Source organism: Calliopsis andreniformis, chromosome 4 (assembly GCF_051401765.1).
Source record: "Calliopsis andreniformis isolate RMS-2024a chromosome 4, iyCalAndr_principal, whole genome shotgun sequence".
NCBI lineage: Eukaryota > Metazoa > Arthropoda > Insecta > Hymenoptera > Andrenidae > Calliopsis > Calliopsis andreniformis.
The window spans coordinates 13,122,332-13,136,821 of record NC_135065.1 but is presented as its reverse complement, the minus strand read 5'-3'; the positions used below and the strand labels follow the sequence as shown (position 1 = coordinate 13,136,821).

Below are 14,490 nucleotides of genomic sequence, written 5' to 3'. Positions count from 1 at the left end.
CACTTGCGTAAGATTTGATCATTTTGTTCCCCTATAGTCTATACTTTATAAAGCAGGTTTCAAATGTAATCATTTATTCCTCTGTGCAAATAATACATATGCATTAACGAATAATGAGTTTTCTTTGTATAGTTTTTTTATATTAAAAATATTTAATATACTAAATTAAAAATTGAAAACATTCCTTAATTATTAAAATCTCTATTTATATTTAAATCAATTCTCTGCTACCAGAGACATTATTTTGTTGCATGTGTTTTGCACTTTTTAAAACACTATATACAGAAATGTATATATTTTTTGGTATCATACCAATTATAGTTCAACGAATTTGTTGTATGAATTTTTATAATTATAATTAAATTCATTAAAGCTTATGTAAGTGTATGGAGCACAGCCTTCATCATTGATGTATATCGTATTTTGCACAAAGATTTCTATTTGCTTTCCAAGTATTCCTATTGCTTGTTCTTTTCTCAAAAAAGTCAGAAAACTAAACTCATCGAAATAGAGTTAGGATTGATGTAATATTGCTAGATTTTATTACTTTTCATATGTGATGTTATTCATTACAAATTCAAAAATAGTTTCTGTAAGGTACCTGATATTTTTCTATTGTAATTTAAGTCATACATTTTTTCATATAACGAACCATAGTGTTTTAACTCTCTAAAAATATCGTTTAATCTCATTAACTGTTTCATAGTTTACTGTTTCTGTTATTATCTACTCCAACAATTGTTTGTCAAACTTTACTTGTTGATTAAATTTTCTAGCTATAAACGCGTTTAATGATATGCAATGTATTAAGATGATAGAAGTTGAAAGCAAAATGACAGGGAATAGATGATTATCCAGGTATATTATGAACTCCAAATATACAAGTTTTGTATATTGAAAAATATTATATAAAAGAATTGTATTTTAACTCTAGTAATATGTATATATCTTTTTAAGTGTCTGCATTGTTTTAGTTGATTACTTACATTAAGTACAGATGGATATTGTAAGTTATATATATAAATATATATATATATACCATATATATATATATACCAAATAAATAAATAACAATTGAAAAAGATCGTTAGGTACTTCTTTTTATAAAATATGATGGATATGTTTCGGCATCTCTAATTCAAAATTGAAGAAAAAAAATGCATTCAAAACGAGAATGTTCTCAAAACAGTAGATCAAATTTTCGCACAGTGAAATCTAATACGGATGAGACTAATAATGATTTTGTTAATTCCTGTAAGATATGTATTGTATATTTTTTGTAAATGTATTGTTCCTTCGTCTAGTTACACCTATTTCCTTGTGATACAATAATTGCAATAGCTAGGTGCCATGTTTCCATAACACCGCAAATGATCCGTACAGCGGTGAAGAAATTATTGCTGCGTAAAGCCTACGTCGACTCACAATTAATTGCTGAATATTTACGTTTTAATTATCCGGTCGACAGTAACGCGAAAACATTTCACCGAGAATTAACTAAAAAATTGGATTGCGCTGTTCATGTTGGATTAATCATGAGACACGGAGAAAATGCATATCACTTGCCTACGTTTCGGCAAGAGGCGAATATGATTAGAAGCGCTTTTTCAGCGTTTTGGGAAATGTACAAAAATGTAATCAAAAATTTCATGATAGCTACTCTGAATTTGGTGCATAATTCTAAACATTAATTACTCATTTTTTTAGTATAATAAACAGTCTGTTTCACGAGAGAGGAAACGATCTACGTTTAGAAGGAAGGCGATGAGATACTCCAAATACAGCAATAATAAATAATTTTACGAGTATTATATTTAACTATGTACATGTGTACAGTTTTTTTAGCGATTATTAAACATTCATTACATAAAGTTAAGCAAGGAATAACGATTATTAAACATTCATTGCATACAGTTAAGCAAGGTATAACGATTATTTGGGTCAAAAAATTGGGATTTTTGTAAATTATCGTCTGCGCTAACATTTTCTGTATTACTCTCAGTTTCCTGGTCAGGCTTCCTACTTTTGCATCTCCTCCTTGATTTTCTCTGAGAATTAATGTTATCTTCAAACACTGATCCAAAGAGAGGAGCAACTTTCAACAAAAGAATATTAAGCAATCGTAGAAGACTTGGGGAATTTTGAAACACAGTGTTTATATACGCCTCGATATTATGACGCGTTTTAAGATTATTACAGAGATTGTATAGAAAAGTACCATTAAACAAATTGGCAATCTTAATCTGTGGATAAGGGTTTCCTAAAAGTGTATTCAAATTCATACTGTGTCTCAAACAATTCTGAAACTCTGCAAATACATGAACGATAGTTCTGTTAAATTTCTTTGAGTTTGCACAGAGTTTCTGGTCCATCTCGACATGGGATAGAAAAAAAGGTGCTGCCATAATACAGTCATCACGATTAACTTCTTTAAGGGCTTCAAAAAGTGTACTGTTCATTGAATATTGTGGCTTATAGTCATTTGTCTTTCTGTTTTTCTGTATATTTGCGATTACATAATTGTATTTACTTTGAAAATACTGTATATTTCTATGTTTTCCAATCTTAGAATGAATTATGTTTAACAACATACAAATAAGTACAGAGTAGAGATAACATCTGCGCCATTCATGCAACTGTTGTTGCTTTATCCAGTATTTAATACAAATAATGTACAATACCCAGTCTGGAGGAAGTTCATTTATACATTGATTACTACATTGTAAAGTATTATCGAAGATTTGTTTTCTTATGATTAATGGAATTTCTCTGAGAGTGAATAAAGATGGTAGTTTACAATGAAACCTATCATCAAGAGTTTTTAATTCATAGCTTTTAAGTTGTTTATTCTCATCTCTGATCATGTATGTCAGAGAGTTTACCCTGCTATTGATTCCTGATTTTAATAAACCAAATATAACTCTAATAATTTTCAAGCTTAATATGATACTTGAAGGGTAAGAATAATCTTCTACTTGTATTGGACAAATATACAATTGTCTGACTAGTAAATCCATAAAATATGAAGGATACTTGGCCATAAGAAACTCATTTACAAACCATCCAGGCAAATTATTAATAAATATATTATTTGATGTAAACTCTAAATCTCTGAATGTATCTGCTACCTCAATTTCATCATCTTCTTCGTTTTCACTAGATTCTATGTCTTCTTCCTCACAAGTTTCTTTTATGTATGTTATGCCATCCATATCTCCATCAAATTTGAAAGTTTTAGTCATGGAATGTGTTGATGAATGAACAACATGGTCTTTTGAGAAGCCCAGTAGAATAAGTATCTCTATGGATGCATTTGTATAATCATTTATATTAGTTTCTATTATCTTCAATAATTTCTGACGTGCTGGTTTTGGTATAGTACTCAAAATCCTAATAATAGCATTATCTAAAGTGTATTTGCTCAGCCAAGTGAATATCGCATCTATACGGTATAGCTGCTGATTGTACTTCTTTTTGGTTGCACCACATAACTTTAAATGACGAAAAAAGTTCTTGAATGTTCCAGGTCTTACATAATCATTCCCTAATAATATTGCAGCCAGTGGTAGCATAGATTGGTTCAAGCCTTTGTAAGAGTTCAATAAATGTTCAACTTTATAAATTTTACAGCGTTTCATGTAGCCATCCCTATTTGGACGTTTGACTATGTCACTGTTAAATCTATCAAATGGTATATATGATGCTCCATATATGTAAAAGTCTGAATCATAACTTAGCATAGGACAATTCAGTGCCCTCGCTACAGCAGCTATAGCACTGTCAGCTTCAAATAAGCATTGTACATGTTTGATATTCTTTTCCCTCAAGACCTCCTTGAAAACCTCTTTTGTTAATAAAGGAAATATTTTCATGTTCTGCTGATAGATGGGACAGAAGGATGATGCTATATGTATCTTCTCTTTCGCTCTTCTTATGATTGTCTTTAATTTTTTGTCCTCAATACCCCCATCGATCAAAACCAATGGTGTTATGTTACATTTTAATAGATCGTCAAAAAAATCAGATACACTTTTTGCAAATATGTCATAATCACCACCAAAAGCACAATTGCACTTGGACTGCCAAGAATATATTTGGCAACAAATACTGTTACCATCTATCACCAGATATGTATCGTATAATTCGTAATACTCCAAATAGCGATCTGAACGATTATTTATAAAAGATGTTAAACCTGGAATACCCATTGTAAAATTTCTCTTTTTGTATTCCCTTTCTGTAAATATAAATTACTGTTTATTAGCATTTGTTTGTATACATAGTAAAGGTCACGTTCCGTGAATAAGTCCAATGCTTTCTTTATAACCACATTTTCCTTAGATTACAGTAGTACAAACTTCGATTTCTCTATTATAATGAATTTGTTAATGTTACGTGCACAATAATATTGTTAATATTTAGGTTTTATAACAAATTTATTTGCTTTACAGATTTTGGAACGTACATATGGCGGTATGCGTACGAGGGAAACTTCAAACTGTTTACCAAACAAATTTGTTTATTTGCATATTTATTTCCTTCCTAAGCATCTGTATTAATCGTAGAAGGTTTATAAATAATTACGCAACAATTAAAAACGACTGAAGTTGCTAATTTGTAGCAAAATAAACAAATAAACAATATTAAAAATTTTGGGGGGGCACCGGACCTTGATAATACGGCCCTTAACAAAAGTTACTCGCGACAACTTTGCCATCTAGCGGCGGTCCGCGAACTACGATTTTTCATTCGGGTCCGCCATATTGGAGACAATACACTCCGTTGCGCGACAGTGGCGCCATCTAGCGGTGATACCTCAGAACTAAACGAGGTGCTCAACTTTAGTTCCAGGGCGTCACCGCTAGATGGCGCTAGTGTCGCCTCAGTGTTCCAAAAATTGCTGTTAAGGGCCGTCTTAAAAAGTCCTGGTGCCCCTATTAAAAAAATACTTCAAATGTCTAAATAAGCAATAAATTAACAATATTTTAATGTAAAACGATTGTAGACGACTCGAAATTGTTATAAACAATGCGTATTTCCCGATAGAATAGTAAATAACGCTGTAAATAAATAAAGAAAGATAAATTCATTGTTTTTCAATAAATGTCCAATTGTTTATGTATTTATTATTATATTTGGAATCTATTCTTCTCAGTTTACATGATTAAGAACGGTTTTTCATTAAAAAATGATCTATTAATTGTTTTTTTAGCATTGAAATATTTATTCGTTGGTGATACCGTCTCCACTGAAAAATCGTAGTTCGCGGATCGCCGCTAGATGGCGAAGTTGTCGCGAGTAACTTTTGTTAAGGGCCGTATCATCAGGGTCCGGTGCCCCCCAGAGAATTTGTCAAGTGTTTAATTGCTTATTATGCAACAAATAAATAATTTTCACTGCTTTTTATTATTGGATTACGTATTAAAGAGATCGTACTTTATTTCTACACTCCTAAATTGAGAATGAATTAATAAATAAACATTAATCCATACGTTTCAATATGTAATAAAGCGTTTTACTGTCCAAAACGTAATCAATATTTTAAAATGATTTTTTGACAATAAATAATCAATATTTATCCCTCGAAATTGCTGCACGATTAATTACAAAGCCTAATATTTGTTATTATTTTATTCTCGTTGTAATTTTATAGTAAATATACACAATTTTTAGGAGTATATAGTTTTATTGAACTTTTATTTCTGCTGTACATACATCGTACTGATTTTTTAATTAATTCAAATTCGATTGAATTATGTATCTCTGAAAAATATAAAACGCTCAATACAAATGATACGATATCTTTTGAAAATGTGGCCATTTCATGAGACACGGCGATTCCATCGCGTCAACGTGAACATAACAGCATAAGGTGACGTGTCTGCAGCGCACCACGTGGATGGTATGCATATGACACGTCGCTTTTCACTTCACAGTGCCAGTAAACGCCGAGAGTAATCAGTGAAGCAAGTAAGAACCTCACTCGTCAAATCCTAGTGTTCAGATTGTTGCAACTTAATTCTAATACACTTTTAATATTATCACAAACACCTCTAGTATAACAGTGAACAAGTCTTGAACTTAAGATTTCCCTTTTTCTCAGAAATTACAGATCACTACCAAACAAACTTCTCGTGATCATCTGGAACTTATTCACAGACAAACGTTAACAAAAATCTAAGTCATGGTGAGTAATATATTATAAATAATCTTCAAAATTTCGAGATTAGAATGCAGTTTCGCGAAGCAGATACTTATAAATGCATTTTGTTTATTTTTTCAAGCCTGCTGCACCCAGTGCTACTTCAGTTGGAGCTGCAGGTCGCTCGCCTAGCAAAGCTATAGCACCTAGAGCAGGTGGTGGAGGTACTGTTAGGCAAAGAAAGACTGCACCATCCACTGCAGCCAGAAGTAGAACCACTGGACCTGGCTCTGATGGGATGTGGAGGTTCTACACGGATGAATCTCCTGGCATCAAAGTGTGAGTATATGTACCACTAGCATCAAACACTTATGCAAAATTAATGTGGAAGGATTGGAAACTAATTATCGATTAATATATGTTTACAGAGGACCAGTTCCAGTACTCGTGATGTCTCTCCTCTTTATTGCATCTGTGTTCATGCTTCACATTTGGGGCAAATATACTAGATCGTAAAATTGAAATTAAATTCTAATTCATGTGAAACTAAAGTGATTGAAGAAGTACAGGAATTTAAGGTTCTTTTTTTCTAAGAGGATAATCAGTACGACTGGAGATTTCTTTCTACATTTTTTTCTATAATTTCTTTTTCTGCATAAGGAAATCTGTGTACTGTTTATCATAAGCCACATTTCCATTCTAATGGATCTCTAATACGATACATTTTTATTACATCAATTAAGAAACTAATCAGCAATCATGAATAATATCTATCATATTCATTTATGTACATTGAACTGAATTTTGTATCATTGTAAGAAGTTATGGAAGGAGTTTACTATATTTATGCATAATGTATGATCGCAATTAGACATACTAATTATTGTTTATGATGTTACTATAAATATTATCATATTAAAATAAATTATTCTTGATCCAATTGGAGTTACTAATGTGTTCAACTATTCATTCCAGTATCTGCCAAGTTTTTCGAGTTTCCAGTGAAATTATTATTAACGTCAAGAATAAAAAGATATTAAACACTGGAGAATTCCATTCAAACGAGAAGCGCCACGTTCCAATTTAACTAGAAACTCAGTCGCGCTCGCGTATACGTATTGATTCGCAACCGAATGGGCGCGGAATACAGCCTTCGCTGCCAAAAAACGCAGTGCGATGAATTACAATAAAAAAAAAGGTAGATAAAAAAGTAGAAACGTCAAAGCAAGTGAGGATAAAAATTTTTCGCGATTTTTTAAAAGCAGTCCTGCAACAATTCACTGCAACTTATCCACGTTATTCCTAATAGATGTTCTAACTGAAGTCAAACTTGGTAAATCGATTTAAATCTTCTACTGTATTAAAGTTAATAAAATAGAATCACCAACTCTCCAAGTGTCGCAAGTACAATACTTAATTAGTAAACATTCGGTTGTTCATCCACCATTGGAAGTCAAATATATCTTTACAGAAGCTCTGAATATTCATCATCGAAAATATTGAAAAGAAATTCAATTACATTACAGACAAATCCCACAATAATCCCTTATTTCCTCCTTCAGACTATCATCCTGCTTTTAGAGATATTTCCTCCTCAAAACTACCGATATAATTCTAGAGAAATAAACCATTCACAAACTGATTAACTCCACACTCTAAATTGATCAAACTTTCAGTGTCAAAAGCGTTTGATCGATGCTCAGCTTTTTACACTGAAAATAAACATAAATATTCTTATTTTCTGGAGTTACTCAGCTTGACAAATGAGTGGCTATAGTATAGTAGGGTAAAGGGTGGAGGGTGTGAACAAGGAGAGCCAATATAATCGACACCATGGGCCGCCAGCTAGAGGGAGACGGTGGTCGCCGGGAAGAGGAGCAAAGCGTCCGATGCGCTCGCAGTTCGACCGCCGACTCGTAACACGTGATCATGGGTTTCTCGTTTTAGACTCGACATTGAATGCCTGATCGTAGTCCTGCCACTGGCTGTGGTCGCGACAGGGTGGAACATCGACCAGGGCTACCCGCTCCGATAGTCTCTGCGATGAGGCTTCTCTCTTCCGAGGTAATCGTCTCCTCCTCACCACTGTGCAGCTTTTCGAGATTTCCTCCCTCAGAACTCTTGAAAAAAGAAATGAAAAAACGATGAGTGCTACCCTCGTGGACAGTGATTGAATTGAGCAGTGAGATTGTATCGCTTTTTAACGCAGACAACAACGTCGGTTATCTGTGATAACGAGATGAGCCTTTCGCTTGCACTTCCTCGGCGAGCTCGCGGGAGTCGAGGCTGTGGGAGAAGTGCTGACACTGGCTTTTCTGGGAAACGTAGTGGGAATCGTTCATCTGCTATTTTCACCATAGAAATTAGTGGAAGATGTCCGTTTATGGCTCGACGTACTGTTCTGTGCACTTTTTGGCAAACAATTGTGTAGATTCGATGCGTTTTTATAAAAGTTTTTGAGACCTTTTCATTTGTTTTTTCTCTGATTTTTTTTCGGTGATCTAAGATGCAAAAATTTCGAGTCGTAAGTTTCAAAGGACGGTGAGTAGACAATTGTGAGGTGTGAGGTGTGAGATGTTTTTTCTTTTTTATAGTTGAGCATTTTGATTGTTTTTTAAGGTGTAGCGATTCTAGTTAGTGTTAATTAGAAGAAAGTTTTGTTTCTGTTTTTCTTTTTTTTTGTTCCCTGTGGAAATGCTAAACTGCATTGCGACGCTTCGCGGAAGCGGCTACTCCAATGAGACTGAATTAGAATTTACTCGCATGATTCAAAGAATTTTCTGTGTAGTAGACGCTTCAGAATTTTTGTATCAGAGTTCTGTAGAATTATAAAACATTTCATTCGTGTGTTCTAAATCTCTAAACGCAACCTCCTTTCAAAACTTTGAATACTAAATGCTACAAATTTATGTGAGAGTATTGTATACGTTGCCATGCAATCGATTAGATGAAAATATCCCACAGTACGTCTGTTACTCGCCAAATGAAATGGAATCAGAGGAACACTGCGTTATTTTTCTATACCTCATTTGTCTGACTAAACTCTTACCTGTACTACTTGCAACGCTGCTCCAATTAAAATCATTTGGTTTCAACATGCTACTCCTTTTCTTAACTCAATAAAAATAACAAAACTTCTTCCGAATAGTCCTGAAAACGAAGAAAATCAAAATAAATAAAGAACTGAAGTTTTCTACAATCAATATCATCGCTTTCTCATTTTTCAATGAATAAATTTTGAACTCTAAAGGTGGATACCTAAGTTCCTACACGCTAGTTTGTAAGCGCTTAATTAACGATTCCAGATTCGAAAATAGTTCATCAGGTGGAGGGGTGGGCAATCAAAGAGGATCAATGGCGGTCGATATTTTGGACGAGGACCACTTCGCCGTGAGCGCGATCGTGACGGTCGGCATGCAAATAATTTTCTTCACGATCGCGGCGACCTTCCAGCTGGACAAATTGACGGACTTCGCCGGCGGCACCAACTTCATCATCCTCGCCCTTCTCACATTCTTTCTCGGCCAAGTGGGCAAGGTACTCTAATTATAAACTGGTTCTCTACATGCGCACGCGATTCGCATTAATCACGGATCCAGACAGACACGTTTCGAATTGTTCCTTCCTATCCTAATCATTTATTTTCTTACTATCACTATTCCATCAAAAATGAAACAATCCAGAGACAATTATTTATATCTTGTTACCTTTCTAACAAATTACTATTGCTATTTATCCATAAAACTCTCATATGATATCATATTATTTTTCCTTCTATTTAGACCTATGACAGCCGACAGCTTATGGTCACCATATTCGTCTGCCTCTGGGGTGTACGCCTTTCGGGATATCTCCTCTATCGGATCATCAAGATAGGTCGTGATAAGAGGTTCGAAGATCGCCGCAGCAACGTGATTCGATTCGCCGTGTTTTGGACTTTTCAGGTAATACCAAGGCGCAGCGTTTCTCTGGAGACATCCTAACATTTTCTCTCCTAAGTTCAGTGTTACGTAAATTATAGTAGTCTAGCTAATGGAGGTATGCATAAATGAAGACTACAGAGGATTACCTCAGGCTCATCAAAGATTTCTTGCAGGCTGTCTGGGTATACATCGTGAGTCTACCAGTGATCATTATTAATTCGCCGAGGCACAAAATTCCTCCAGCTCCGAAGACCATGACGACCTTAGACAGCGCTGGCACGGGGCTTTTTATAACCGGTTTACTGGCTGAGACTTATGCTGATTTACAGAAATTCTCTTTCAAGCAGGACCCTGTTAATAATGGCAAATGGTGCAATGACGGTAGATCTTTCACAATGAATTTGAAATATTTGAAGAGGAGATGAAATTGATGTGTGTTTGAGCTCGTTTAGATTAGCCAAATTACTTGCATTCGAGTCACTTGAATTCAAGTAAACTTGACTAATCTGAACAAGCCTTAACGCCCATCAAGATAGGGGCTTTGGATGAATTTCAAGTATTGATCTTTTTGCGCTGGTTGCAGGCTTGTGGCGGTTATCGAGGCATCCAAACTACTTTGGAGAGATAGTTGTGTGGTGGGGTATTTTCGTGATATCCTTAAACGTGATCGAAGGCGCCGAATGGGTCGCCATAGCTTCACCAATCTTCACTACGTTTATTATTCTATTCCTATCTGGGATGCCTCTCTTGGAGAGAGCTTCTGACGAACGATATCGCGAGTAAGTGTCCAGGTGCTTGACTCCTGCAAATGAAGAATTGAATTAGCAATTAATGATCTGTACTTTCCAGCAACCCAGAGTATCGTTACTACAAACAGTCCACATCGCCTCTGATACCAATACCTCCCTCGATTTACGTCGAAGTGCCACATTTTCTGAAATTCCTCTTCTGCTGTGAGTTCCCTCTCTACGATTCCCTGGATGTGAAGCCACGAGCAGCCGTCACCGAGTCAACATCGATAAGTCTTGCAGCGTCCACGTAGCTATAGCCACACGTCGGACGTCGAAGCTCCGAGTCCGGCGTGCAATCGGCCAGCACAGCCTTCTAAGAAGGCCAACACGAGAGTTCCTTGGATGGTTCTCCATCCTAGGACTCATCGTGGACCAACGCAGTTTAACTTTGGCGAACGAATGGGAACCAGTTTATCCTGCGTGTGGCTTAGCTGTTGGCCCTTGAATTGTTCTTTGGAATTGCCTCGTACCCTCTGCTACGAGATCTTGGAACGAAAGCTGTGGAATTCTAGTCAAAAGTTCGATTAACTTGGGATGCATCAGCATAGTCCATGAAGAGTAATATTTTCTGAGCTGCACAAGTCATTTTGGGTTCCAAGGTTCACTTTGAAAGAAGGAATTTGAGAGTTAGTGTTCCTCAGGTTGATTTCTTGAGTAAGTTCTCACGTGGGAGGATCCTGGGGGGGGATACAGAAAATTTAAGAAGTTTGGATTATTATGTAATTAGAATTATGCATACACTACCTCGGCTATGATGTTCTCGACTCGAATAAGAGTTCATCATGAGTAGATGAATAGTACATAAAATGATTGAACTCAATGTGTGATTTTCTCAGAAAGTAAAAAGCTCTATAGTTTGCGCTAGAACATTCAATGAAGAGATTATTTTTTTGTATAAATATTTGGCAATGTACATGAAAATGAAGAAGCTATTATATCTCTAAATTTTACACACTTTTCTGAATTGATACGTACAAATATTATTTTTTTATGTTCGCTTGAAACTGAAAGAGAACACTTAATACTATCACAGTTTCAATAAGTAATTGAAAATACTTTTGGACCAGTAGGGACCATACACGTATTAGTTGCTTATCTCTACTTTTACAATGCTTACAAATTTGACTTTAAAGATGCAACTTATCAAAATATTAGAGAATGAGAAGGAATATTTTTAGAATAAAAAGGAGTTGATAATGAACACTTGTCTCTTACTCTAAAGTTGCTTATTGCTAATGCATATAAAATTAAATGTCGTCCACGATGAAAGATAATTAAAAAATTGACGAAAAGCTAACTGTATGTAGAAAGTAAATTGATGTATAATCACAGTCAAATTCAATTGTTTGAAAAATAATGGCCATGTTTCATTACACGAATTTTGGGAAGAAACCTGTAATTTCTTCCTTGTTGGAGCGACTCTTGCACATAACATACCAAAAACGATTTTAGAATTACATGATAGCAATATGAGACATATCCCAATATCGAGTAGAAAATCATTAAAAAACTGAGGGATAATTATTAAACGAAGAGTATTATGAACTATATTCTTTTAGCAATAATCACATAAAAGAATTAATGCTCTTAGTTTTTTATTATAAAACTGATGTAATCGCATCAGTCTGTTGTTATTAATTTTAATGTTTCAAAGAAAGTACAGCTATAACTAAAATCTATGCCAAATTAGATGTAAAATGTTACATTGTAAACGATCCGTCTGGATTGTTTCAATCGTTCGTTGTTATGTAAATCTTCCGAATTTAGATAATAAACAACAGTTAGTCTAATTGCACTTTTATTCTAACTAAACACGCATCATTCCTATCCTATCATATGGCACATTTAATCAGTATTTTTGCCTAATTTAATTAGTACAAATAAGATTTCTAATTTGATTTTAACATTTTTTTTTTTTCATTTATTTTGTGTGTGGCTTTAAAATTAGGTATAGTATTTTACATTTTTTAATTTAATAATACACATAGCCCTATAATCATTTAGATCAGTTTATGACTACACCTTGTTACAAAGGTGATCCACTTATTTTTAGTCAATTCACGTAAAATAAAACTTAAATTGAATGTACGAAAAGAATATTGATAATACAACTTACATACGACGTTTATATACATACTTTGTATAACAATAACAGAAAAAAATTAAAATATTTGAATATCAAGAAAATCTCAATACACTGTATAAAAAAGAACTTAACAACGCTCGTCGTACACGGGTCAATTAATTAAAGATCGATGAATTTCGTAAAGATCACATTATATTTATAAACACATTTTATTTGTTCGTATGTATATCGTTAATAAATGGTGATATAATAATGACAATGAAATGTATAGCGCCGAGCATAAAACGAGCAGTCATATTATAATTATTATTAATATTCCTCTTATTAGTAATCTTACTGTACCGGATGTGCCTACCTACTGTGCTTACATGTGTTTATGGTCATTGTCCTCTCTTGTCACTAATTTTATTATATTTATTTACTCGTAATAATCATAATAATTAATAATAATAATAATGTAACCACGGGTGTAAACACGTATGCGTTGTCTCCTAAGTATAAACAGCTCCACACACTAATTGTTTACCTTTTTGTCACCATTTTTTTTGTTCTTTATTGTAATCATAATATCATTGTTAATAATAGTAAGCTACTTAAATATAATTATCATTATATATCCTCATGTCTTCGTGGAATATTTTTGCGGCCGCTTTTTGGTTATTAGTCGGCCTCGGTACAAAAAATTTCAATTCCCGTTCGACAACATTATACATCAAAAAATTGTCTGTTTCATTCTTTTCATTTGTTTTTTTTTTCGATGCGTGAAAGACACTTCGTATAATATACGGTAATGTAAAATTTCTCTCGCACGTCCGAGGAAAATTATCATCTAATGGTAATGAACTAACCACGGGGCAGCACAGCGTTCGTTTCACATTTTTTTTGTTCGTTTTTTTTGAATTTAGTACCAAAAAAGGGAACTCAGACAGAGATCTCTCACAATGGTTCACCCGTGCCGATTTTTTCCTCGTCTCTTTCTTTTCGTTCCGCGGAAAGAAAAAGAAGAAACAAAGAAGCGTTTTCTGACGACGCATTCCTCCATACCCGGATTGCATCCGCGCATACGAGATACAAATATTCACTAATAATATACAAATAAATCATAAAATAGAATAGCATTTGCCGTCGATCGTAAATGAGTCTTCGCTCGTTGGGACGTTGTCAATTATAGTGTGAAAAATTGTAAAAAGCAGCTGAAACCCGAACCAGCACGTACGGGAATAAAGGTAGCACGTTCTGATGAGTCGTGAAAAGATTAAAAATGTTTATGCCTACAGCCGTAAAAAAGAAATTAAAAGTCAATGACCGCCCTATTCCCTTCATGTACCTTCTTCGCAATCTGACGCATAAGACCCGAGATCTGAACATCTCTGGATCACCGTTTCGAGGCGAAGCGATTCTTCAGAGATCATTCGAGCACTAATGAATCAGAAAGGAATGTACACATATATATTATATATACCGTGTGTGTCTCTGTGGCAATCGCGCCTGGGAGTGATGACTCGAATCGACGTGTGTTTATATAAATTTCATTCAAAATGGAAAGTG

General features: G+C 34.4%; 4 protein-coding genes and 1 long non-coding RNA gene across 6 annotated transcripts; 3 read left to right on the top strand and 2 right to left on the bottom strand.

The window, feature by feature from the left end:
* The first annotated feature begins 141 nt into the window (after positions 1 to 141).
* On the top strand, positions 142 to 1,804 carry LOC143178325 (uncharacterized). The gene has a single exon (XM_076376890.1). It carries the CDS (start codon positions 1,371 to 1,373, stop codon positions 1,689 to 1,691), a length of 321 nt encoding a protein of 106 aa, XP_076233005.1. The 5' UTR covers positions 142 to 1,370; the 3' UTR covers positions 1,692 to 1,804.
* On the bottom strand, positions 1,795 to 4,459 carry Ast (single-strand DNA endonuclease protein asteroid). The gene has a single exon (XM_076376882.1). The coding sequence runs from the start codon at positions 4,206 to 4,208 to the stop codon at positions 1,902 to 1,904; it is 2,307 nt and encodes a 768-aa protein (XP_076232997.1). The 5' UTR covers positions 4,209 to 4,459; the 3' UTR covers positions 1,795 to 1,901.
* A 1,439-nt stretch (positions 4,460 to 5,898) lies between these two features.
* Positions 5,899 to 7,085, top strand: Sec61beta (Sec61 translocon subunit beta). 2 transcript variants are annotated; one of them, XM_076376230.1, is made up of 4 exons: positions 5,899 to 5,970; positions 6,104 to 6,187; positions 6,285 to 6,481; positions 6,571 to 7,085. In XM_076376230.1, exons 2-4 carry the CDS (start codon positions 6,185 to 6,187, stop codon positions 6,656 to 6,658), a joined length of 288 nt encoding a protein of 95 aa, XP_076232345.1. In that variant the 5' UTR covers positions 5,899 to 5,970; positions 6,104 to 6,184; the 3' UTR covers positions 6,659 to 7,085. The 2 variants fall into 2 exon arrangements, with proteins under 2 accessions (XP_076232345.1, XP_076232344.1); XM_076376229.1 differs by lacking the exon at positions 5,899 to 5,970 and having other exon boundaries at positions 5,977 to 6,187; positions 6,571 to 7,084.
* Positions 7,086 to 7,974: 889 nt separating this feature from the next.
* Positions 7,975 to 9,536, bottom strand: LOC143177914 (uncharacterized). The gene is made up of 3 exons (XR_013001679.1): positions 9,401 to 9,536; positions 9,192 to 9,292; positions 7,975 to 8,262 (listed from the first exon to the last, which is right to left on the bottom strand). It is a non-coding gene; the product is annotated as an uncharacterized LOC143177914 (long non-coding RNA).
* Positions 8,066 to 11,107, top strand: LOC143177912 (uncharacterized). Its single transcript, XM_076376228.1, has 6 exons — positions 8,066 to 8,206; positions 9,448 to 9,679; positions 9,925 to 10,086; positions 10,239 to 10,446; positions 10,649 to 10,844; positions 10,915 to 11,107. Exons 2-6 carry the CDS (start codon positions 9,497 to 9,499, stop codon positions 11,105 to 11,107), a joined length of 942 nt encoding a protein of 313 aa, XP_076232343.1. The 5' UTR covers positions 8,066 to 8,206; positions 9,448 to 9,496.
* The last annotated feature ends 3,383 nt before the right edge of the window (positions 11,108 to 14,490 follow it).

Bases quoted from the DNA above. Each gene is read 5' to 3' on its own strand.
- Sec61beta (XM_076376230.1), top strand. The intron at 6,482-6,570 runs GTGAGTATATGT...ATATGTTTACAG, and splicing joins GAATCTCCTGGCATCAAAGT to AGGACCAGTTCCAGTACTCG.
- LOC143178325 (XM_076376890.1), top strand. From the start codon at position 1,371: ATGATCCGTACAGCGGTGAAGAAATTATTGCTGCGTAAAGCCTACGTC.
- Ast (XM_076376882.1), bottom strand. From the start codon at position 4,208: ATGGGTATTCCAGGTTTAACATCTTTTATAAATAATCGTTCAGATCGC.
- LOC143177912 (XM_076376228.1), top strand. From the start codon at position 9,497: ATGGCGGTCGATATTTTGGACGAGGACCACTTCGCCGTGAGCGCGATC. The intron at 9,680-9,924 runs GTACTCTAATTA...CCTTCTATTTAG, and splicing joins TTCTCGGCCAAGTGGGCAAG to ACCTATGACAGCCGACAGCT. The intron at 10,447-10,648 runs GTAGATCTTTCA...CGCTGGTTGCAG, and splicing joins TGGCAAATGGTGCAATGACG to GCTTGTGGCGGTTATCGAGG.